The sequence below is a fragment of the Lacerta agilis genome, chromosome 16 (genome assembly GCF_009819535.1).
Source record: "Lacerta agilis isolate rLacAgi1 chromosome 16, rLacAgi1.pri, whole genome shotgun sequence".
NCBI classification, from domain to species: domain Eukaryota; kingdom Metazoa; phylum Chordata; class Lepidosauria; order Squamata; family Lacertidae; genus Lacerta; species Lacerta agilis.
The window spans coordinates 38,450,660-38,475,053 of record NC_046327.1 but is presented as its reverse complement, the minus strand read 5'-3'; the positions used below and the strand labels follow the sequence as shown (position 1 = coordinate 38,475,053).

Below are 24,394 nucleotides of genomic sequence, written 5' to 3'. Positions count from 1 at the left end.
TTATACTGTTTTTGCTAGGGGAGGGGCATCTAGATTAATAGGAGTCCTTGAGCAGGTCAGAGAGCAGGCTTGACAGTGGACAGCGGAAATGGCAGTGCAACCAGTATTTTATAGCGGTAGTCCAGGCCTAGTATTCCATTGTTTGTATGCCTAATTCTACACACACAGTTTCATATTTAATAACATTTGGGAGTCTAAGGATTTATATTCAACCACGCTTCTGGTTTCCGATTTCAGCAAGCACTGCCAACACACTTCAAGGATGCTATTATTATTATTATTATTATTATTATTATTATTATTATTATTATTAAAATTTATATACCGCCCTACATCCACAGGTCTCAGGGCGGATCAAAAGATAAAATTTCAATATAAAAACAAAAAATACATAGTCAAAATATAAACAGAAACTGCCAAATCTTCCCAAACATGAGGACTAGATTTCCCCACCCCCTTATGAAGGTTAGGATTTTTAGGAAGCCACACCCAAACCCACATCCTGATTTTTTCCACTGTATTTCTGCTGAATTTTGGCATACTTGTACATACACTCTTCTTACAAGTATGACAACCACGTTTGTCACCACATTTGTCACCAGATTAAGGGTGAGGGATTACACTGCAACCATAAGGAAAGTCTGTAGTCGGCAAAGTTCAGCCATGTGGACAGGGAAATTTTTTAATGTCCCCACTACTCAGTGTTTTCTACACAAAAAGGTGCTGGAACGCACCTTCCTCAGAAGACCCACTCCAGAGCCCCAAGAGGGTACCTTTGGGCTGGGGGGGTGTCTGCTCATGAACCAGAGGCCACCTCTGTCAGGGGGGCTGATGGCACACAGCTGCCCCGCACTTCAGCTGAGCAGTTTGCCCCCCTCACGCCTCTCTGGCTCAGGTGACCTGGAGCAACAAGGGGGCTTCCTCAGCTGAGGTGAGGCTCTCATGCATGTCAGCTGTTAGCTGGGAGGCTGAAGAGCCTCAGCAAAGCCCTGTTGCACCTCCAACTCACCTGCCCCTCTCTGGAGCCCCTAGAGGGTATCCCCTTCAGGCTGGGGGGGGTCTCCTCGTGTGCGGGAGGGGCAGCGGGGCTTTGCTCAAGCTGGTCAGGTCCCTCCCCCCAGTTCCAGGGCCCAGCAGAGAGATGCCAGAACGCAGTCCTGGCGAGTTCCAGCTGAAATAAGCGCTGCCACTACTGACTGCAATGTAAGGATCCACACCACCACACGGCCAGGCGCCATGTTGAGTTTAGAAGTGGAAAGTTGTCTACAAGCAGAGACATGCCAAAGTGTTATCCCTGTAAAGTAAGGGACCCAAATCCATGTTGGCGATTGTGCGTACAGAGGAAGGTACAGCCGTCATTCCAGATTAATTAATGCATAGTAAGAGGTTGTGATGGTAGGTGGTACCACAGCTGTGAAGGTGGGGTGGGGGAACTCAACTGGGACAAAGACGAAACCTATTTCATGGCTGCTGTAGTGCTTTAGAATTTCACTTCTCCACCCAAATCTGTTTCTCCCTTCACGGTCCAAGGTGGGATCTCATCCAGGTGTGAGGTCTTCAAAAATTATTCCTTAATTATCTTGGAACCCAGAGTGAGGACCAATTCACTCATACAATTAATACCAGCTAACTAAAAGGAGGGAGGCCCATATCACAACCTAGCCTGAGCACAAGCCCTGAAGGCCAAAGGGAGGCCAAGCCCAGCGGTGGAGCTAAAAAGAAATGGAAAAGGGGGCCTGTGGATATTTGCAAAAGGCATTCAAGGACCTGACCTGTGGAGAGTTGAGGGACTGGCTGATGTTTTCGCCATTCCTTTTACATCCCACCTTTCCTCCAAGGAGCTCAAGGTGTCACAAATGGTTCTCGCCCTCTTCATTTTATCTTGTGAGGCAGGCTAGACTGAGAGACAGTGTCTTGGCTCAAGACACACCCAATGAACTTCATGCCTGGGTAAGGATTTGAACCCTGGTCCCCCAGGTTGTAGTCCAACACGTTAACCACTACTACACTACAACACCTTACTTCTCATGAGACACTAAACCACACCTTGGCTTAGCAAAAGGCCCCAGGTTCAACCCTTAGCATCTCCAGGAAGGGCTGGGAAAGATCCTAGGTTGTTTGAAACTCTAGAGAGTCACTACAAGTCAACTGAGCAAGGTGGGGCCATGGTTTGATTCAGTACTGTATAAGGTAACTGTTCCCGCTGGGATTGCCAAGGCAGAAGGCAAGGAGATGGATCCAGAGCCAGCAACAGGAGGAGCCTATTCAGTGTAGGTTTGTCCCCATCCACCTTCCTGCAGAGTTCTACCAGGGTGGCACGGAGACAAAGGAAGAGGGTGATGACAACCAGGCCACCGCCTAGACGTGATGGCAGATAGGCAGGCAGGTGGGGGCTGGCCAAGGGCAGGCCGAGGTGGCTGGGGCAGCAACCCAGCAACAGTCTCAATGTTTATTTGTCTGCTGAGAAACCCAAGGAAAATCTGGAGAAAAGAAGGAAGGCTGTCCCAAACAGATGATGCAGCCACTGAGTTGGGAGGGGAGTAAGCGCAGGGGAGAAGGGGACATTCCTGTCCAAGGGGAGTCTTTGGGGTGTGTGGCTCCTACGACTGGTAAGGAAGGCAGGAGGTGATCAGGGGATTCCTGCAGAACAAATGGGGGGGGGTGGGATGGTAAGAAAACTACTCAGGAGATATTATTTGGGAGACCCCTGTGAGGAAAGACAGAGATGAAACATCAGAAAGGTTTCCTTCTAAGATAATTTAAGAAATTTTAAAATCTGACAAATTGTGAGGGGGGGGTATTTCCTGGGCATTACTCAATGGGGTACCTGAGAAAACTCCCCCCCCCAAGGCAATATTTAATCCGCTGAAGGAAAAAGCAGATGGGGAGCGGGGAGTTCCCTGAAGAGGGTTGGTATTTGTGGGGAGGGGGGAGGCAGCGGCATTTCTCTGCTGGCTGCAACATTCCCTGCGCTAGTTCAGCACCCGCGCAGCCTGGGCGAGGCAGAGGCCGTGGGGGGGGGGGGCTCGGCGAAAGGGAAGCGGCGGCGGCGGTGGGGGGGGGGCTGCCAAGGGGGGTGCACTCACCCGCGCAGGAGCTTGTGCTGCAGCTGCCCCGGGCGGCGCTCGGACGAGCATTGCAGGCACCACATGGCCGAGAGCGAGCCGGGGAGACGGACAGGGGTGCGGGGAATCGCCGCGGCGTCTCAGCCGCCGCCGCCGCGGTTCCTCGGAGCCCCCGAGCAGCAGCAGCGCCGCCGCCGCCGCCGCTCCTCCATCCGTGCGTGCGCCGCGCGAAGCGGAGGAGGAGCCCGCGGCCGCGAGTGACCGCCCTCGCCCCACCGCCGCCCGCCCCCCAAGTGGCGCCCCGCCTCCCAGCAGCATCTCCGCGGCCAGGGCGCCCCCCCCTCCCGCTCCCTCTTGATCCTCGGATAAGGACACCGAGGCGGGGGGGGGGGGTGCTGCTTTCACGAGTCTCTTCGGCTCAGGGCTTGGGGGTTCGAGCCCCACGGGGGGCGAAATAACCCTGCACTGCTGGGGGTTGGACTAGATGGGATTCCCTTCAACTCTACAGTTCCACGGCAGGTCCCTCCCAAGGGTCCAAGGCTGCTTCGATGTCAGCTGCCAGGGAGGAGCCAGTCTTCTGGATTTTGTGACCCCCACCCCTTCTTTGGTTCGTTCTCTCTCTCTTTCCTTGGGAGGAGGATTTCGGCTGGGCATTAAAACCCCTGTTTTCTTTTTATGCTCAGCTAGGACGAAGTTTCTAAAAAAGAATAAATGCCCACCTGTCTAGCTGGTGGCTGCCAGGTCCTGCTATGCCACCCCTGCAATGCTGGAGAGCTCTGGCTGGGTGATTATTATTATTAATTAAGTAAATTTATATACCATCCTTCATCCATAGATGTCAGGGCGGTTCACAGCATAAAAATACAAGATTAAAAAAGCACAAAATATATAATAAAAGCAAGGACAAAAACAAACCAACAACCCCACCCCCTCCTACAACACATTTAAAGGGTACTGGATGTTAATCAACACAAGGCCTGGTGGTTTAAAAATTCACTTTGCACATCCACAGGGACATATTCCAGAAATATAGGCTTCTCCACTGTAATAACTTAAGGAAAGCTGCACTGGATCAGACCAATCAATGGCCTTTCTAGTATAGATAGCATCCTGCTTACCACAATGGCTAACCAGTACCACAAGCCAGGCAAGAGCGCATAGCACCCTGCTGCTTCCCACTTCACCAGCAACTGGTACCCAGAGGCATACTGCCTCTGTTACCAGAAAGAATACATCATGCCTAGTAGCCATTGAGAGCCTTCTCTATCAAGAATGTGTCTAAATTCCTTCATGGTCCTCACTACATCTTCTAGTAGCCAATTGCACAGTTGACCAATGGACGATGAGAAGAAGCACATCCTTTGGTCTCCTTAAATCTGGCAACAGCCAGCTCCACCAGATGACTCCGGTCTGTACTTTCTCCGCACCATGCTAAATTTAATACACCTCTATCATGCTTCCCTTTGCTCAGCTTTCAAACTAAAATGCCCCTGAACCCCTTCCTTTGTAGGAGAGGTGCTCCAGCCCCTTTGATGCTCTTTTCTGCACCTTTCCCAGCTTGAAAACAGCCTGTATGAGGTGAAGTGCCCAGAACTGACCACAGACCACTGATTGTATACTGACATTTTCATATCAGCAGTTTTATTTCTGATGCCTTTCCAAATTATCCCCAGTATGGAGATAGCTCAGTCTTAGAGCATTTACACCCATTCTGGTGAATTTGGGGCGTGTGATCTAATGGTTAAAGTGTGGCTGCCAGCCACCAAACCTCCAGACTGGTTAGTTCTGTGGTTTTATTTTATGATTTGTACTCATTTTCATTGTGATATTTTTGTACCCCACCCTGGGAACATTTGGTGAAGCACAAAGGATACATAATAAAGAAGAGGCTCCATTTCCTGGTCTAAAATGGAATAAGGCAGTGAACCAGGAAGAGCAGCAGGTGTGCTGCTGAGGTCCAAGACGCCAGAGCTCTGAAGGAAGAGAGTCTCTGGCAACATCACTGAGACAGAACAGGCGCCCACATTATTAAGGAAGTCAATATGTGTCTTTGACATGCATGTCTAATTTATTGATCTAGTCAGCTGTTTGTTACAATTGTCACTCAGCCCACCCTCTCTTCTCAGACCTGGAAATGGGTTGCCCCATCTTTTCATTTTATGGAAGGCCCCTCTGTTGACAGCAGCTCAAAGCACAGAAAAGTACGTAGCAGATTGATGTTTTTCCTGGTGCAGGAAAACCTCTGCGTGCTAAATATTTACCTGTCAGGCTGCTACAAAAGGGAGAGGCACAAAAAAGATGGCAATCTTACCAAGGAAAAGTATAGCCCAAGCAACCTGAACTATGGCTCTCTTTAGCAGTCTTAAACTTTGTTTCGTTACATCTTGTTTACATTGGGAGACACTGCACCTGCCGGATTTCTGCCTGTCATACAGCTCTGTAGTTTTCAGGCCTTAAACTGGGGTCCTATTGCCAACTGTAGAAAGAAAGTGGTGATGGGAGGGGGAAGATACACGAGCAGCTAAGTAGGAGGGAGATATGGTCTACAGCGGTCTCAGGTGGCAAATTTTGAGAGCCAAAAAAAGCAGCAGGCAGACAGATCTGACCCATGGGGCACATCCCCTGCAGGAAGCCCCTGACAGTACATTTGCACAATTGTTCTTTTCAGTTAGGCTTGTGAGAGATTACTTCCCCAGAAGGGAAAAAATGGAGAATGCACTCCCTGTTAGTGTGTGTGTGTGTGTGTGTGGAGGGGAAGTTGCCATTTACATTGTCTTCCTCAAGCACCAAAATGTCTGGGTTGAGGGAGCACCCTCAGATAGGGCCCTGTTTAATTCTCAAATCATGCCAACATTTTTGGCAAAATGGTAAGTTGGAGGTCATAGGTCATACACTTCAACAGGTAACCTTCCAAGCCAAGAGCTCATTTGTTGAGCTCATTTTCCCTTCCTCATTCATTTAAAACAAAATAAAAAATAAAAAAAATCCTTCCAGTAGCACCTTAGAGACCAGCTAAGTTTCTTCTTGGTATGAGCTTTTGTGTGCATGCACACTTCTTCAGATACACTGAAATGGAAGTCACCAGACCCTTATATATAGTGAGAGTGGGGAGGGGTATTACTCAGAAGGGTGGTGGGAATGGGTGATTGGCTGATAGGTGTGGAAAACCTGGTGACGACTGTTAACGACTGCAATTGGTCTTACAGGAAAAGTCAAGGGGTGAGATGGCTAAAGATAGCTTTGTCATGTACAATGAGATAAGAATCCAATGTCTTTGTTCAGACCAGGTCTCTCCATGGTTTTAACTTTGGTAAAGGTAAAGGGACCCCTGACCATCAGGTCCAGTCGGGTTCAACTCTGGGGTTGCGGTGCTCATCTCGCTCTATAGGCTGAGGGAGCCAGCGTTTGTTCACAGACAGCTTCCGGGTCATGTGGCCAGCATGACTAAGCCACTTCTGGCGAACCAGAGCAGCGCATGGAAATGCCGTTTACCTTCCCGCTGGAGCAGTCCCTATTTATCTACTTGCACTTTGATGTGCTTTCGAACTGCTAGGTGGGCAGGAGCTGGGACCGAGCAACGGGAGCTCACCCCGTGGCGGGGATTCAAACCACCGACCTTCTGATCAGCAAGCCCTAGACTCTGTGGTTTAACCCACAGTGCCACCTTGGCCCCTTAAGTTTGGTTATTAGTTGCAATTCAGCAACTTCTCTTTCCAGTCTATTTCTGAAATTCATTTGTAGTAAGACAGCTACTTTGAGATCTTGTATAGAATGTCCTGGGAGATTGAAGTGTTCTCCTACTGGTTTCTCTGTCTTGTGATTCCTGATATCAGATTTATGTCCATTTATCCTTTGGTGTAGGGTTTGGCCTGTTTGTCCAATATAGAGAGCTGAAGGGCACTGTTGGCATTTGATGGCATACACAATGTTAGAAGATGAGCAACTAAATAGTCCTGAAATGGTATGTTTGATGTTGTTGGGGCCAGTAATGGTGTTAGCTGGGTATATGTGGCAGCAAAGTTGGCATCTGGGTTGAGTCCTGTTGTTGTATTATTGTGGGTGAGGAGTTGTTTAAGATTGGGTGGCTGTCTGTAGGTGATGAAAGGTCTTCCTCCCAGAGCTTGAGCTCATTCATTTAATGCCACCTTATTCTCACCAGGGAGATGATGGGGAGAGGGTTGAAAAGGTAGCCTGACAAGCTTCAATTTGGGGGCGTATGGGTGGGGGAAATAATCTGGAATACTATACCAAGGAAACCATCCTGCTGAGAAGAGTCTAGTCCAATTCAGACCATGGAGCCAACTAGACCAGCATCCTTGCTTTCAATAGCAGCCAGCCCATTTGCCTCTGCAGAAAGCCCACAAGCATGGTTTCCAGCTGCTGAAATCAAACCTTCTGCTAACTGTGGTGGGGCTTGAGGAAGGAGTCCTTTATGTCAGGGAGGGTTGAGTAGTGGAAAAAGGAGGCAGAGCCCTACACACTGTAGTCATCTACAGTGCACAAATTTTATTATTTTTATTTTCAAGGCTTAGATGAAGAAAAAGAAAATGGCCATGCTCCTTGCTTCTTCAGCAACTGGCTCAAAAGCAAAATAAAATAAAAGTAAAATGTTCCATGACTAAATGTTCCCACCCACCCACCCGGTCAGGCGGCAACTACACTTCATTTGTTTAACTCAACATGTTATATTAAATATACCAGGATATTGGAGGTTCCATGTACCCTTCATGGCTTATGGTCATTGACAGATCTAATCTCCATATATTCCCAAAACAGGCTGATAACTCCTAGTGCTGCTCAATCATCACTCTTCTGCTGTAAGTTACACGAGGAATTGCAATCTCACATTTTATGGGGGGTATAGCATTTTTTACATTTCTGCATACTGTTGTTGTCAATCCACCTAAGTAGACATGACATAGCTGCATAAGCAGGGAAGGGTCAAATCACCTGAACACACGTATTTTAGGATCTTAAAAAAAAAATCCATTAAAATATGCATACACAGAGGACAACAATTTGATGACAATGTTGCCCCATAAGTGAACGAACAAAGCATAGCTATTACAGTGGGGAAGAAACATAAGCTACTAACCATCACCATGTCTTGTGACAATAATTTCCACAAGCTGGTTAAGTGTCACATGAAAAATACTGCCCTCTGTTTGCCCTGAATAAACTGCCTAATTTCATTTGCTGACCCTCACATGCAAGAGAGAAGACAAAACAATCTCATTTATACACTGCCACACCATTCATACTTTTAATTATTAATTTTAGTCAAGCACACTGGCACTCACACAGTTAACATGCACTTATTTATGTGGTTACATGAGATGAACTCAAAAGACTGGAAAAAAATTAACAAACCTGTTCGCCTACACATGCAGAAGCGTGCATCTATATCTGATGACACATGTAACACACACACACACAGAGACAGGGAGAGAGAGGGAGAGAAGACACAAATATATTCACTGACCAACAGTCATGTCTAGGTGCACATACACCTATGATACTCTATGTATGTACTCTTTTCAGCTGTGTGGGTGCTACTATAAAAGACACTCATATAGGTCCACTCCTGACCCAAATCTTGTGTGCCTTTGTGAGCATGGAACCTTACCTACCTACATACACAATGAGGAAGCAGCACTAAAACAACTCAGAATACTCTCTAAGACTCACAAGCCTTCAATCATTTCCACGCACACACAGAGAAGCATGAACATAAGCAAGACTGCATACTGTTCATACATGAAAGCAAAGAAATACTGACAGGCAGTTACAGGTATGGGGGGGTCAAATAGTCATGCCTATATAATTGTTTATGTACATACATATACAAAGTGATAAAAACATTCAGATCAATATTGCATTTACTCATGTTTGTAACACAAACACCTAAGCTATCACTCCTACAACCCTCAGACCATATTATTAATCATTGACAATATACAGTTTATCAGGTGGAAGCTGCAATCCTATACATACTTACTTGGGAGCAAGCCCCACTGAGCTCAGTGGGACTTACTTCTGAGAAGACATAGATAGGATTGGGTTGTTGAAAAACATATTTTCCTGTTGTGAGCACCTTTAGAGCATTGCCCCATCTATCCAGTATTACAACACACAATCCTTAAACAAATTTCAAAAACATAAACTGTAAAATAACTTGCAAAAATAAAATGTTCATGTACAAGCAATGCTCTCTCCAGCTTATGCAAATATGTAAACAGTGGGCAGAGTGAACCCTCAAACTACTGCAATCTCCTCTGTCTTCACACACCCCTTGCACCCCACTTGCATGTAATGCAGACAGACTATATTTTTCCTTCTTTTCTGTGGCTGAACTGCAACTGCCCTCCCACTTTGTTCCCCACCCTCAAACAACTGACAACAATAGCAACACAGCTAGGAAATTATTGATGAAGCAGAGCAGGCCTTGGATGTGGTTGCCATGGGGATGAGCAGAGGGGGTGAGATGCTAGGTTGCTATGGCTGCTGCAAGGAAGAGGATGGGTACCATCATCACCATAGTGATGTTATGGGAGTCGAGATGCTCAAAAGCTTTAAGAGGGAGGGTGTGCAGCCTGGATTTGTGGAAAGAGTGGCCCAGAGGTACAGAGACACCCCTCCCACTTGGCGCTGGACTATGGGAGGATAAGCACGTTTCTGTGAGCAGGGAGAGAGAATTCTCTCTGTACAAATGGAATTCTTCATTTATTTCTGCAATACAGATGAGGCTGTAGCTTGTCCATGAAGTAGACACACACACACCATTCCTGCACACACAAAGCAGCTGACATATTAGAGGGGAGGTTGGGAAACCCTGGATTTGTGGCCAGTGTAAGGGCTGCAGATTCAACGGCCTCTTGAGAAAAGCAGGAGGCGAAGGGAACTTCAACTCCCAGCTACAGTTTCCCAGCATGTGTAGAGGAGAAAGCAACTGAGTGGAAACTGGGAGGCAGGCCTCCTGCTTTTTATGCCTAAGCTCAAGGTCAACCACACTGAGAAGGGGATCCTGAAGTCAAAACACAGGGTGGTGGTTTTTTATTTCTCTGTTTTAGCAGATGTTACCTGGCTGTAGAGCCCCCTCCCAAATGTCACCCCTAAATAGAACAGCAATTTGGAGTCGCCATAATTGTTGCATGCCTGCCCATTGTCATGGCAACAGCTCCAAAATAGCTATCTCACAGAAAGGCTCCAGAAAAGACAGGGGGGGTGTTATGCTGCTCAATAAATAACATTTCAATGCCAATTAACTCTTCTTGCCATTCCAATTGCTGCTGGAGTCAAGATTATAATCACTACTCCTCTCAAGTCACATTGACTATGGGAGTGAGCACATGTTGGGGATAGTCAGCTATGACATGTTGGTGTCTCTAGGGATATTATCCTCACCCCCCCATACCGGTGCCAATACAAACACTGACACATGTTCACGAGCATAGGCAGACACATGCCTTCTGACAGACACATAGTGACATCAAAAAATATATGCACACATTGACTCAACCATCAGCAGAGTCTTACTAACAAAACCACACACACAAATATCTAAGGCTGCATATTTCACTGATGCATCAACAATATGTGCAACAAAATATATAAGGCACAAATTGTGCTATTGTCAGGAGAGTAAATGCAAAGACACCTCACTGAATGTACTCCACTGTATATTCCAATAAAGCACCAAAATCTATTATCAGTGGTTCTCAAAGGATGTGGCACATCACATTGGTGTGGTAGGAGAGGATGACAAGTGTGGCAGGAAGATTCAAGGACAATCAAATGTTTGTTTGTTTGTTTGTTGTCACCCATCTGACTGAGTTGCCTCAGCCATTCTGGGCAGCTTCCAACAAATTAAAACATTGAACACATAGTATCTATCTATCTATCTATCATCTATCTATTTAGAATATGGATTGAGGTTTTTTTTCAAAATGAGAGCAAAAGCATCAAGTGATACTGAGAACAATCCTACTTGTGATCCAGAACCGCCGTTTGAAGATAGCATTGTCTATTCTTCTACAGTTCACCATGACATATTGTTGTGAACAGGAATTTTCAACTCTGACAAATATGAAAGATCAGAAAAGAAAAAGGCTTATTTGTGTTGATGAGGAGATGAGCGTTTGTCTCAAATTAGACCTAATATACGTAAATATATTTACCCAGCAAAAGCAAGCTCACACCTCTCATTGAGTTTTTATAAGATTTAAGGTCAGTGATATATCTATATCTATATCTAGGGGAAAAAGGTGCCGGTACACACCACAAAGTTGTTACTGTAAGTTTTTTTTGGGGGGGGAGGTGCTGGTATTGCATACCCTAGAGTACCTCCAGAAAAAAGCACTGCTTAAGTAAGTGGCTCCTTTATAATTCTATATACCTTTACCTTTACCTTATTATGTGAATGATTCATGTTCTTATGTAGCTGCATTGGTTTATACTTTCTAGATGTCCCATGATCATATAACAAAGTACGGTAGTTGTGCTCTATGTTATAAATCAAGCACTGCCAGGAGTTTCCCAATGTATTTCCCTTATCAATTAAAAAAATGGTGTAATGCAAGCAAATTTTTATCCTGAAAGTGTGGCCCACAGAAAACAGTTTGAGAACCACAAGACCTATATTCAAGAACCAGAAACATAACCACTTGCAATTTATTAAATAATGCACAGATCTGTCAGAAGCATGGGATACATTTATGGCAGTTGAGCATATCAACCTCTATTAAATACAGAACACCCAATGCTTAAGACAGTGCACCTCCAGGTTGCTGGGTGACAAACAATGAGAGAGATCCCTCCCTCATGTCCTGTTTATGGACTTCCTAAAGGGATTGGGCTGGACATGTTAGAAAAAGGATGCTGTACTAGATGGACTTCTGGTTTGATCCAACAAGGGGTTTATGCTCTTCCATGGTGAGCTCTGTGACTTACCATTAATAATATTTCACTCTGATCAAATACTTTGAGAATTCAAAATGCTTTGTGTATGCAGTACTGACCTGGTTCTCTCATCACATTAACCATAGTTTAATGGTTTGGTGTGCTCAAAATACTGCTCAAAAGTTATTCCGATTTCCGCCATGCCACAAATGAAACAAGACAGAGTCTGGCTTGTTGTGTCACTGAACCTCAACTCATGCTTTGTTTTCTCTGTAAAGTCACAGAGCTAAACCACAAGCAATAACTAATGTTTTCATACACCAATAATCCTAGGGGACACCCTTACACAGAACTGAGACAGGTCAGAGAAGGACATTAATAAGAATCAAGCTGCAGGTCAACTGAAATCCCATAAAACCTTGGGATTAAGCGAAGTTGTTAAAGTCAATATAAACATGTGAAAAGAGAGATACTCACAAGAGATATAAGAAACCCCCACACAAGGTAGGACCTCACTTTAGACCACTTTTGGTTGCAACTCTTAATTTACACCTCTCTTCCTGCCACATTCAGCTTGGTGTATTCAAAAGGAACTCCTTTTGCTTACCCAACAGAATCCTTGTGTTATAATCCACATAAGGCAGCAGCTGCAGATCAGGTCACAAGGCGCAGAGGGTGGTCCTTTCCCTCCTTGCTGATCAGGAAACGGAACAGGAAGGGCTATTGGTCACTAGCTGTAGGACATTCCTGCTTGAGCGGTTTGTGCTGGAGAAGGTTTGCTTCAGTCTGGCATCTTATTAGTTGGGTGAGCACTTGCTAAACTCATCTGACATGATTGAATAGGCTTAACCACTGGCCAAGGAGAACAGCCCCTCAAGAGTCACCCACAATCAGGGGTGTCTTACCCATAGATGCTAGAGGTGCGGGGCGCCAGGGCACCAAGTTCTGGAGGGCACCATGGAAGAGGCGTAGGCATCAGTTCACTGCCCTCGCCCGACTCCGCCATACCACACTGAAGCAGGACTAAGACGCTTCTGGCAAACCAGAGCAGCGCACAGAAACGCCGTTTACTTTCCCGCCGGACCGGTACCTATTTACCTATTTGCGCTTTGTGCTTTCAAACTGCTAGGTTGGCAGGAGCAGGTACTGAGCAACGGAAGCTCACCCCATCACGGGGATTCGAACTGCCGACCTTCTGATCAGCAAGCCCCAGGTTCTGTGGTTTAACCCACAGCTCCACCCACGTCCCTAGTATCTGTCTTAACTATGGAACAAACCCACGAGTTCTGGTCCCAAACCCCCTCCTTTGCTCCAAACTACTAGACCCTGTTCTTCTCCCACAAGAATGAATAGTGTTCATTTGTTTTCACTACTGAAGTGACGATATGTTCTACTTTATAGAGAACAGTCCTTAATTGGAAGGCATCCTCTTTTTGAAGGGCTGTCTATTTTAAAGATAAAGACCCATGCAACAGAGAGCACATGGGCGGCAGCAACCTTAGCAGGCAGAGAGGTTACCTGGTCGCAGTGGCCACAGTCTTCTCCAGCAGGGAGGGATGCCTTGTAGGATTGTAGTTCTGTGAGAACAGAGGGCTGCACTAGATGGACCTTTGGTCTTATCCCACACTGCTTCTCTTATATTCTGATAGTAATTATTTTTTACATTTGCATCTATACATAAATATTAGCATATTCATATTTTATTCACATCTGCACTCAATGCTGAAGTGGCTGCCCTATTCACCATAAACTATGACAGAAACAGCAAGCAACAGAAACCAGAGACCTGGTTCAGACTCTGCTGGTAAACCTGGCCTGCCCCACTTTCGCTTGCAGGTGGGGGCTCACATGACTGAGTGCTCCCACATACCAAAACTCTCCCTCTACCAGCAGTGCTGACTTGGGCCCCAGACTGTGGGAGCCCAGTGTGCACGTGCCATGCTGCAATGTCATGACGTCATGACGCCCCATCACATTGTGCAGAGCAGCCTTTAACCTGGAGCCTTTTCCTGGAGTTGGGACAGCTGCCCAGGTACTAAAACCAGGTGTGCTCAGAGCAGAGCAGGCCAGCTACAGCTCACAATAATTGCTTGATGTTTGTTGTGATTACAGACTTCAAGCCCCCCTTTACTGTCAGGTGGTCCACTGGAAAGAAGATAAAGGTTCTGTATCTTGATCTTCAACAGTTCTGTCTCCAGCTCTGAGAGCAGAAATAATGTATTATGGCTTAAAGGGAGTTGAGTTGCTATCTCTCTCTCTCTCCCCCCCCCCCCGTCAGAGCACCTCTGCCTTTAATGGTTGCAGGAGAGACAAATTTAGCATGTGAAATGCTTCCCAATATGCAGCTGTTGAAGACATAATATGGGGGGCCTGCATACAAAAATTTACCAGGAGAAGCTTTTCCCTGCCAGCAAAAACATCAAGCTGCTATATTTTTGGGTTTTAGGCTACTGTTAAAAAGCTGCAGAAACAAAGTCATTCTTTTAAAAAGTGGGAACCCACCCCCAGGTCTGGAAAAGGAATGGCGACTAAGAGGGATGGGGCAGCAGTTGAGCCTCTGCTTGGATGGGAGGCAACACAGTTCAGGAGCTAGCACCTCAGACTTGGAATTCCTAAATTCAAATCCCAGTTCAGTATGGTAGCCTTGGGTACATAGAGGCCGAGGTCCCTTCACCCCCTAATAAAATATTTGAGGGAGCCAGACCCCCCCCCCAAAAAAAGTTGATAGGCAGTGCCGTTCAAATGTTGCGTGTGCACCACATCATGTGATCAATTATGTGGGGCGGGACTTACCTGGGTCCCCCCCCCCAATATTTTATTCAAGTTGGCATCGCTGCTTGGGCAAGTGGCCCCCTTTCTACCTCAGTTCCTCAAACTGTAAAATGGGAATAAGGATGACCTCTCATGTTGGGAAAGTTGATGTTATCCACCCTGAACCCTCATGATAAGGCTGGCTACAGGGCTAGATAAGCACCCCTCCATGCTAGCTGTGACCAATTTACAGGTTGTGCACTCTGAGTGACCACTGTTATACACAATTAAATAGTCCTGTGTATTTGGTAAGCATTTGCTTTAAAAATGCTTGTTTTGTCTTGATGATATTGTTATAGTTAAGAGATAAACAGAAGTACCGGTAACCTCAACTAATGCTCTTAAAATTCACTGTGCCGCACACCCTTAGCCTAAACATACCTTGGAACTTTGCCCCTCCCAATGGAATCAAATACAGCCAAATTGCTGGGCCAGTTTTGGCAAAAGTGAAACCCCCACCCCCACCTGAAATTCACTGGGAAGTCCTCTGGCACAAGCCCTGTTGAAACTTCCTTTCCTTACCAACTGACTGCATCTCATGGATCACAGCTGGCTACCTCTCACTCCGCTATCTTCAGGTATAACCTGAATCTACTGCCAAAGGTCTCATGGCAAGGCTACCTTGGATCTGAGCAGCTGCAGCAAGAGGCCCCACTTGACACCATACCACACCTTCCCCAACATCTGTTTCACTCATTTGATTAATTAAATCTTCTTCCCACTGAAGCCAGGGCTGCTATCTCAGTGTTGACTTCATAAGAAGCAATCAAACAAATAGATAGAGACACTCCATTTTTGAGAACAGTCACAGTGCAAAAAGATAAAACGTGAGGGACTCCGATTTTCAGCTTCCTGCAGCCCTAGCCTGCTGCACTGGAAACCTGTGGACATAAAACAGGCAGCAACCACCATCACAATCTTAGACCCAGCCATCCATCCATCACTTGTAGCTGTTATCTTTGCCAACTGAAACTACCAAGCCCTGGGCTGCCACAGCTGCAATCCTAAACACCTACAGCCAGGGTCCTGCTAGGCAGGAGCTTGAAATTACACAAGCTACTGTGTGTCTTCTTTAAAGGGGAATGGTTGCCAAAGGGAGTGGGGGTGAATGGGGGGGGCATGCAGGATGGGTGTGTGTGTGTGCAGATGGGAAGCAGCACAAGCCTGGACATTGGTTGCAACCCACCCAGTGCACACCCTCCAACATTTCTCCGACGAAAATAGTGACGTCCCATCCCATCATGATTATTTTACTATTTATACTCCACACATCTTACTAGGTTGCCCCAGTCACTCTGGGCAGCTTCCAACATATATAAAAACATAACAAAACATTAAACATTAAAAAAACACATTCCCTATACAGGTGTGCCTTCAGACGGCTTGCGGGTTGGATAACTCCATACCCTCCGACATTTCTCCAATGCAAATAGGGACACCCTAAGGAACAGGGACGCTTGGAGGGTCTGGGGGGGGGGGCAGATGGGAAGCAGCACAAGCCTGTCTTTCATTGCTTCCAACCCACCCAGTGCCCCCACCCCCATGATAAGCAGCATAACCCAGAAGTAACTGTGCTCAGGACCTGGGTGTGCAGGTGCTCCTCTCGCTCATTATTCATAGGGAATGGCACCCGTCCAGTTGAAAGGTGTGCACCAAAGTCTCACATCCCACTTCCAGCCTGGCAGGCACCTCTTCTTCCCCAGGCTTTAGTCCCTTGCTATAGCAGCCTCTCAGCCTGGGCCTGATCTTCAGGCCTGGAACAGCTGCTGTTGTAACTTCCCCCTGCTCTTGCTGGTCCTGGAAACTGCAGCTGCTTCCCGAACTTCTTTGTCTAACACCAACCAACACAGATATAGCAGGAAGTTACTTGCTAATCATTCATGGAGACTCATCCCAGCATGGCTGCTCCTCACTCTAATTTCACTGCCTTCGTCTCCCCTGCACCAAGGACATGGCTTTGTTGCAGTCTTCAGTTCAGCACGTCCATTGGAGGGGGGGGGGAGGGAGAGGGGTTTCCAATTGAGTCTCCCCACCCAAGTATTCTGTTCCCATCTGGCTGCTTCCTCTTTCAATTTCCTCTTCAGTTCCCCCCCCCTGCCACCCAATTCCCTTGACTACAAAGTTGTTACACAGCCTAGTTCCTTATACATTCTCCCCAATCATCACCAGGAGTGTCATGCAACAGCTGGCTCATTTGACCAGCATCATGAGCCTCCAGCGCCAGCCCAGGACATTTTGGTACTGAGGCCTAAAATCTAAATGGCATCCCCTCTCATGAACCTCAAGTCAAGCTGTCATGAAGTTCTCATGCATGGTTCCCATTCATTTCATTGGGGAACCTGCGGGATCAGCTCTGCCTTGTCTACTAGTCCTTAATGACACCCCAAATCATCACCTCGCCTGGCCTCATGATGGGGCCACCTCTGCTTTAAGGAGGCCAAGACATCTGAGAGGCACCCTAGGAGTGCCCCCTGCAGGGACTGGAGTAGCCTGTTGAACCAGTAAACACCAAGCGCTCTGCCTTGCCAGTGTGCATTCCTGTCATAGCTGAAGAAGAAACAACACATCCCCCAGGCAGTTCTTCTTTTCCTGAGTCACTGTTTCCTCCTTGGCAGGACCTGTTCTCAGTGTTTGGCTTGGCCTCCTTTCACACCCTTCAACCATAGGGGCCATAGTCACTACCTCTTGTCACAGAAAGATGAGAGCCAGTGGCTTTCTCCATCAGTGCGAGCACCACCATCCCCTTGTCACTGCCAGCTTAAGGATACCCTTTTCTTTTCCAGCTCTGAAGCTTGCAGAAGAACATTTCCTGGTGGGTTGTGCCTTCCAGAGGTCACACCTGCCTGTCTCTCTCTCTAACACCTTTAATACCATCCAGAATCTGCACCCTGACAGACCTAGATTTGAATTAATGGTAAGGCTGCCTTAGCCCAAGCAGAATCAAATGTGGAAGGGCAGCTGCCTCTGGAATGGGATGGGTGAGCAGCAGACACACAACATAAACTTTGAGTGGCCCCAGAGACCACTGTTCTGGTTGGGCCATGACCCAGCCTCTAGCTCTCTAGTGCCAGCCCCTAATCTGCAAAACAGGAACAAGAGCAACCTCTTTCCTGGTGACACTGGGAAGATGAATGGGATGCCAAGTGCTATTTCCTAGTCCCAGGAACAGAACAAGCTAGATAGGCAACGAACCAAATAATGCATTTTAGGTTCCATCTGTGGGCAAAGCAGACAGAATGCAATGTGTCCCCATATCTTCCAAACTAATCACAGTGCCTGTTGCAGAGTCCCATTATGCTCACTCCCGCCCCCTCCTGATCGCATCTAAGTTAAGACCCGCTTCGTTTCTTCTAACCTGGTGCTGCCCTCTTTCCCCATGACTCATGCCAATATGGTGGGAAGGATAGATACCTCAGGGTCCGCACCGAGATGCAGTACCGCCACATCCAGAGTCCAGGACGGGGGGCAGATGCCAGGTCACAAGGAGCAAACTACTTGTGGTGGCATGAGAGGAGTGAAGGTTGTCTTTCCTTGGCTGTGCCAGCATGAATCATTTGCATGCAGCCCACCCTATTAATGTCCCAGCAGGCGCAATGCAACCAAGTTCCAGCCGTTCAGTCCACACAAACGCTCAGAGTCCTTGGCAGTAGAAATCCCCCCCTCAAATTCACTGTGCAGAGCTGAGCTCCCAGAGCCCTTTGCTGCCGTGTTTGAGCTCTCTGGAGCCTCAGCTGTTCCCCCGATTTCCAGCCCTGTTTGAGTGAGTGACGTCCAGAGACACCCCACAGCACCTGCTGTCCTGAATGGCGACTCCGCCAGCTGAGGGAGGGAGCTGTGTGCCCCCCCCACCTCCCGCGCCAACACGTACACTCAATGTACGCTCACGCTGCAGCCAAACTCCCCAGGGTTCTGCAACACAGAGCAGACAGCCGGATTCCAACTGGCTTTTCCTGAATTCCATCCTTCTTGCAGCAGTTAACAGCATCCATCTCGTGTACACCTCATACTGAAGCAGAGCAAGAAGCCCAGCAAGACTCAACTCTGTAATGCCAACCCTTTTCTTCAGTCAGTCAGTGGATTTAAAAAAAACAACTCAATTTAAATTTTACTGATTTGTGAACATATGATAGCATATGAACATATGATAGATAACATAAACCAAGCTTTCTCCAACCCCGCTGCCACCCCTTTCCTTGATCTTCTCTCCTCTCAATAATTGGCCCCCATGTTGAGAAAAGGACATGGAGGGGGCCCCTCAGTATACAAATCTCACAGAAATTATCTCCTGTATTGAAAGTGGGCTCAGCTAGGAGAAAAGTAATTGGGGGTGTAGGGTGCTATACTGCTTCTAGACTCAGGGGCATTATAACTCTCTTGGGGGGGGCTCTTTATTTGTGTGAGCCACAAGCCATAGCAAAGGAATCATGCTGCTGAACATCAGTTGCTGGAGAACAAGTGCAGAAGAGGGGTATTGGCTGTGGACTTTCAATGGGCATCTGGCTAGCGCTGTGAGAAACAAGATACTGTATGCTGGATTAGATCTGCCTTTGGTCCAATTCAGCAGGGCTCTTATGTCTCTACTACAAAGTCACTACCTGCAAGATGGAGATGGCAATACAGATTGCTAAAGTGGTGCTCAAAGTTTATTAAGGTAAGTATGTGAAACATTTTGTGTGGTTGATTTTTTTTTTTACTATGAGGGGTGGGAAACCCCTGGCTCATGGAACAATCTTGCCTCACCAAGGACATTTGTTAAATGTCCCATCAGCTGACATGACTCCAATGCGGGGCTGTTATAAGAATGCTAAGATCTCAAATATAGAATAAATGTTCATATATGTACAATGCAATATATTATTATTATTATTATTATTATTATTATTATTATTATTATTATTTTGCCATGCCCCCCACACCTATCTTTCATGCCTGATAGACCTGATTGCCTACATATGAACCTCTGATGGTTTTGTTTCTCTCCCTCTTTTCTGGCTGTGAGCAATTTTGGTCTGAATGCAAATAGGTCTGAAATGTGGGTGGTGACTGGTTTAGTGGTTTTCAGATGTCAAAGAAAGTGCTGCTGCCTCTCTAAAAAGGGGAATAGCTATTGCTATTTCCCCATGCAAAGAAAATGGGCACTTGGTAGGGCGGCCTTGTATCAGGTTCAAAGATACTCTTAAGAAGTGAGAGCCAAGGCCTTGAAGTTGACTACTAATAGTTTTATCACCTGGACACGAGACTGAGCAAGCAAATAAGCCACCCAGTCACAGTCTTCCCCACTAAGATGTATTGTATTTCTATTTAAATTAAAATAGTTATATTATAGTAATTATAGTTGTGATATTTCAATGTGGCAGCACCTGTACTTTGAAACAACTCCCTGCTTTTTGACACCAGGCAGGTGCCTCCCCTGTTCTCTTTTCGGTGCCTGCTTTAAACATACAATCATGCACCATATACATTTTGTTAAACAAAAGAATCTTTTTACTATAATTTAAATGGAAAATAGAGATAGATATGTAGACAGGCAGGCAGAAATAATTACTACAATTTAAATAGAACTGCAATGAATCTCCAGGCTGGGGAAGACTAGGACCAGGTGGCCTGTTGTCTGGGGCGTTGAGTGTTGATGGGCAACTTCCATGGCCCATGCTCTCCCTTCACATGGATCTTTTTCTTTAAATTGCACAATGCTTCAAAAAGAAGATGTCTTCAGCTACAGGACCACACTGCCAACGTGCGTCTTCCCCATCCTGAGACCCACCTGACTGTGGTGTAGAGACAGTGCAATACCGTATATCCATACAAATACCTTATTTACTCCTGAAGTTGTCCTTTGTCATTTGGAAGAAAACAGCTGAGGAATAAACTCTCAGCAAAGCTGGATACAAAACAGCACCTCTGGTTTACTGATCTGAACTGAATTAATGGTGATTATTTCACCTCAGGAACTCCTGGAAAGTGTAGTTTGGTGAAGGTTGTTAGAGGTCTCACATGCAGAATTCTCAGCAACCTCCAGTTCCCAGGATTCCTTGGAGGAAGTTGTGTCAGTTAAACTGTAGAAGACAGATACCATACATATTTGTGGTGTAGTTAATATGCCAACCATACACTCTTTCCCGCAGAGCTGAGAGTTTATGCTTTCCCTGCTTCCTTGTAAATGTTCAACTCTTTCAGCCTGGGTGAAAGTGAGCGTGGTGTGGGAAATAGTCAGGCTGGAGACTTGGGTTCAAGTCCCACTTGTGTCATGGATGTGTGGTGGCAAGTCATTATCCCTGCCACTTGGAAAATGGGAATTGAGATAGCTCAGTTGATAGAGCATGAGGCTCTTAATCTCAGGGTCGTGGGTTTGATCCCCACATTGGGTGAGATTCCTGCATTGCAGAGGGTTGGACTAGATGACCCTTATGCCCCCTTCCAACTCTACAATTCTATTAATCTTTGAATCCCCGCTGCTAAAGCAATATGAATCAGGCCCTGTAAAATACTTAAAGATCCTTATACTAGTCCTTGTACTTCAACTTAACTAAAGTCCACATAATATAAATCCCCACATATTTCCCCACTACTCATCCTTGCCTCCATTTCCTTCCTATGTCTGTTTTTTCCTGGGAAATATTTTAGAGTGCAACCCTCTTGTCACACCTGTTCTTTGTAAACTTCCATTTACATAGATATGATATAATGGTAGTAGTAGTAGTAATCATAAAGATAGAAGCAAGCTGCTCTTGAGCTCCTTGGAGTAAGTGCAAAGCCCAATCCCCCTGGCCTTTGACCCCTGAGACCTACTCTCTTCCTGTGACTGTTATTTAACTTTTTTAACTCTGGGTTTTAATTTTTTTTAAAAAAGTTATTACCTGCCCTGGGATCCATTGGTGAAGGGCAGGTAATAAATTTAGCAACAAATAACAATGATAAAAGTATCCACTCAATTAGTCAATCAATCAAACATGGGCAACTGATTGGGCTTCTGTATTAAGCACATGCGTATCAAAACTGTAGCTGAATATGTAGACGTGGAAGTCAGTGTATGAACTGACTTTCTATTGCCTTTAGAGCTGGACTGAAAGAGATGGTGGTGACCTCTAGAGGCCTACAAAGAACCAGTGTGCTGAGGGTGATGGACTGGGACCTGGGAGGCCAGGGTTCAAATCCCCACTCAGCCATTAAGCCCACTGGGTGACCTTGGCCAGCCACTGCCTCTCAGATTAACTTACCTCACAGGGTTGCTGTGAGGGGGAAATGGGGGTAGGTGGGAGAAGCACTTATGCCATCTTGAGCTCTTTGGAGGAAAGGCGGGATATAGAAGTAGTAACAACAGAGCAACAAACAAAGAAATCAATCAGTCAGTCAGTCAGTCAATAATTGTGTGTGTCCAACATAAGAAATTACCTCCACCACTATGAAATAATTGTCTGGATTGTTTTAAACAGAATAATTTTATTTGACTTTAATTTTAGATTTAATGTTTGGATTGATTGATTTTATTACATATGCTGATGTTTTAATTGTGCAGATCTGCAGAATCACCCTGGGATCCCTTTGGCAAAGGGCAGTTCAGAAATCATAGAAATTAATTAAATTAATTAATACATAATACCATCAATACATCTAAACTAAATCGGGAGTATCCCCTTAAGCTTGCCCAGTCAAATCCATAAGGGTGCACATTTTAAAATATTATTATCTACACACCCCAAGCTATTGGGTCTGGGAAGGCTACAAATGTAAACAATTAAATTAAGGTGCAATTTAGACTGGACACGTCTTTCATTTGGACCCAATTACAAAATAACTACCTCAATTCAGCTGCAAATGGCATGTATGTGTTTAAATACCCACTTTTCTCAGCAAAAGACACTGAAGCTGAGGCTTAATTCTTTGCAAAATGCCAAGTGTTTGGTCAAGAAAAGCAATTATTTAATTGTATGGGTATTGTTGGCAGGTGCTACCAGGCAAGCATAATTTTGTACCTGGTTTCTGTATCCAAGTATAAAATGCCAAGTGAGAAGCAGCCCTCAAAGCAGTGCAGGGGCAGCTGCCTACGTATGTGCTGGCAAAGACCGGGCATCTGTGTAGGCAAGTCTAGCATTGCAAACCCACCTTCAAGTGGTATGGCTGCCCATGGATGTGCAATATCACACACAGAAAGAAAGCATCGACATGCAGGGGTCCTGTGCAGCGCCCCGCTCCCTCCAACCTCGGCAGGGCAGTCACAGGATCCCTGCATAGGCACAGGGCCGGCACGAGGAAGCAGGCCTGCTGTTCCCTTCTGCAGTCACAGGGCAGGGTTGCTTGGCAACAGCAGAGCTGCACCACCACCACCCCCGATCTTTTTATAACCAGGGCTGTGGGAAGTGGGTCAAAATGGGAGAGCCGAAGGGCAGCCCCTTAAATGCCAGCTGAGGAGTGGGGCTAAATCAAGGCGATCAACCTCACCCTTCCACCCTGCCATGCTTCTGCCCACCTGCAGCATGGCATTTAAGAGCGTGACACAGAAGCTGCAAACCTTCCCCGGCTCCATTCAGATCTTCACTGGGGTTAATGTTGCATTGTTACAGTATATTGTAACCTGTCATGGGAAGGCAAACTATAAATCCATTAAAAATAAAAATAATAACAGAATGATCACCGTCTCACTGAGGGGTGACGAGAATTGATGGTGCCACACACCTTGGTAGAGTACCTGTGTCTGCTGGTGCCTCCTTTAAACATCACAAACATGAGGATAGCCCTCCTGGTGTCCCCAGATAGCACATGTGGATTATTTCCTTCAAAGTAACCAGTGTTTGCTCTTTGACTCACTTCTCATGTTTTGCTTTAAGAAAACAAATCATGAGCCCAGGTTTAGATGACACAACAAGCCAGGTCACGGAGCACTGGGGGAACCTGTTGAGCTATGTGCAACAGCGGCTGCCCATTCGCATATAAGCCACTGCTTATTTCAAACTGAAATATGATGCGATAGACAAATTGGGTGCCCACTAATGGTTCCTAATCTTCCTGGGAAAAGTGACAAGTGGGGTCTGGGGCCATGGTTGTTAGTCTTTAAAAATGACTTGGATGCAGGAATTGAGGGGATGGTCATCAAATTTGCTAATGACACCACACTGGGAGGGGTAGCTAATGCTACAAAATGCAGAATCAGGATTCCAGAACTGATTGAAGAACTGGGCCCAAACTAACACAATGAATTTCAATAGGGGCAAATGTAAGGTTCTTCATGTAGGCAGGAATAACCAGCTGCACAAATATAAGATGGGGGGCACCTGGCTTGCCGGTAGTACATGTGAAAAGTATCTAGGGGTCTTGGTGGACCACAAGCTTAACATGAATCGAAAGTGTGATGCAGCAACAAAAAAGATAATGCTATTTTAGGCTTCATCAAGAGAAGCCTAGTGTCCAGATCAAGGGAATTAATAGTCCTGCTCTATCAGTGGCGTGCTGTGAAATTTTTCATAGGGGAACAGTTAGGATCTGAGGCACCAGCTTGTAAGGTGATGAGGGGCATGGCACAGGTGTGATGTCACAACGTCCTGATGTTGCATGTGTGAGCATCATGCCGCCCTCCTCAAGCCGGGCAGAAGCTTTCCAGGCTTTGGGAAGGAGGTGCCACACGC

At 46.2% G+C, this 24,394-nt stretch overlaps 1 protein-coding gene across 8 annotated transcripts in view; it reads right to left on the bottom strand.

Moving 5' to 3' along the window:
• The window catches only part of IQSEC2 (IQ motif and Sec7 domain ArfGEF 2), a 158,219-nt gene that overhangs the window by 37,845 nt on the left and 95,980 nt on the right, over positions 1–24,394 (bottom strand). The window contains exon 1 of one of the 8 annotated variants that reach the window (XM_033172707.1): positions 3,087–3,162. The exons of the other annotated variants lie outside the window; for them this stretch is intronic. Within the exon in view, the coding sequence (XP_033028598.1) occupies positions 3,087–3,151 (65 nt within the window). The 5' untranslated portion in view covers positions 3,152–3,162. Of the gene's footprint in view, positions 1–3,086; positions 3,163–24,394 lie in introns of those variants that run through there. 8 annotated transcript variants of the gene reach the window in all.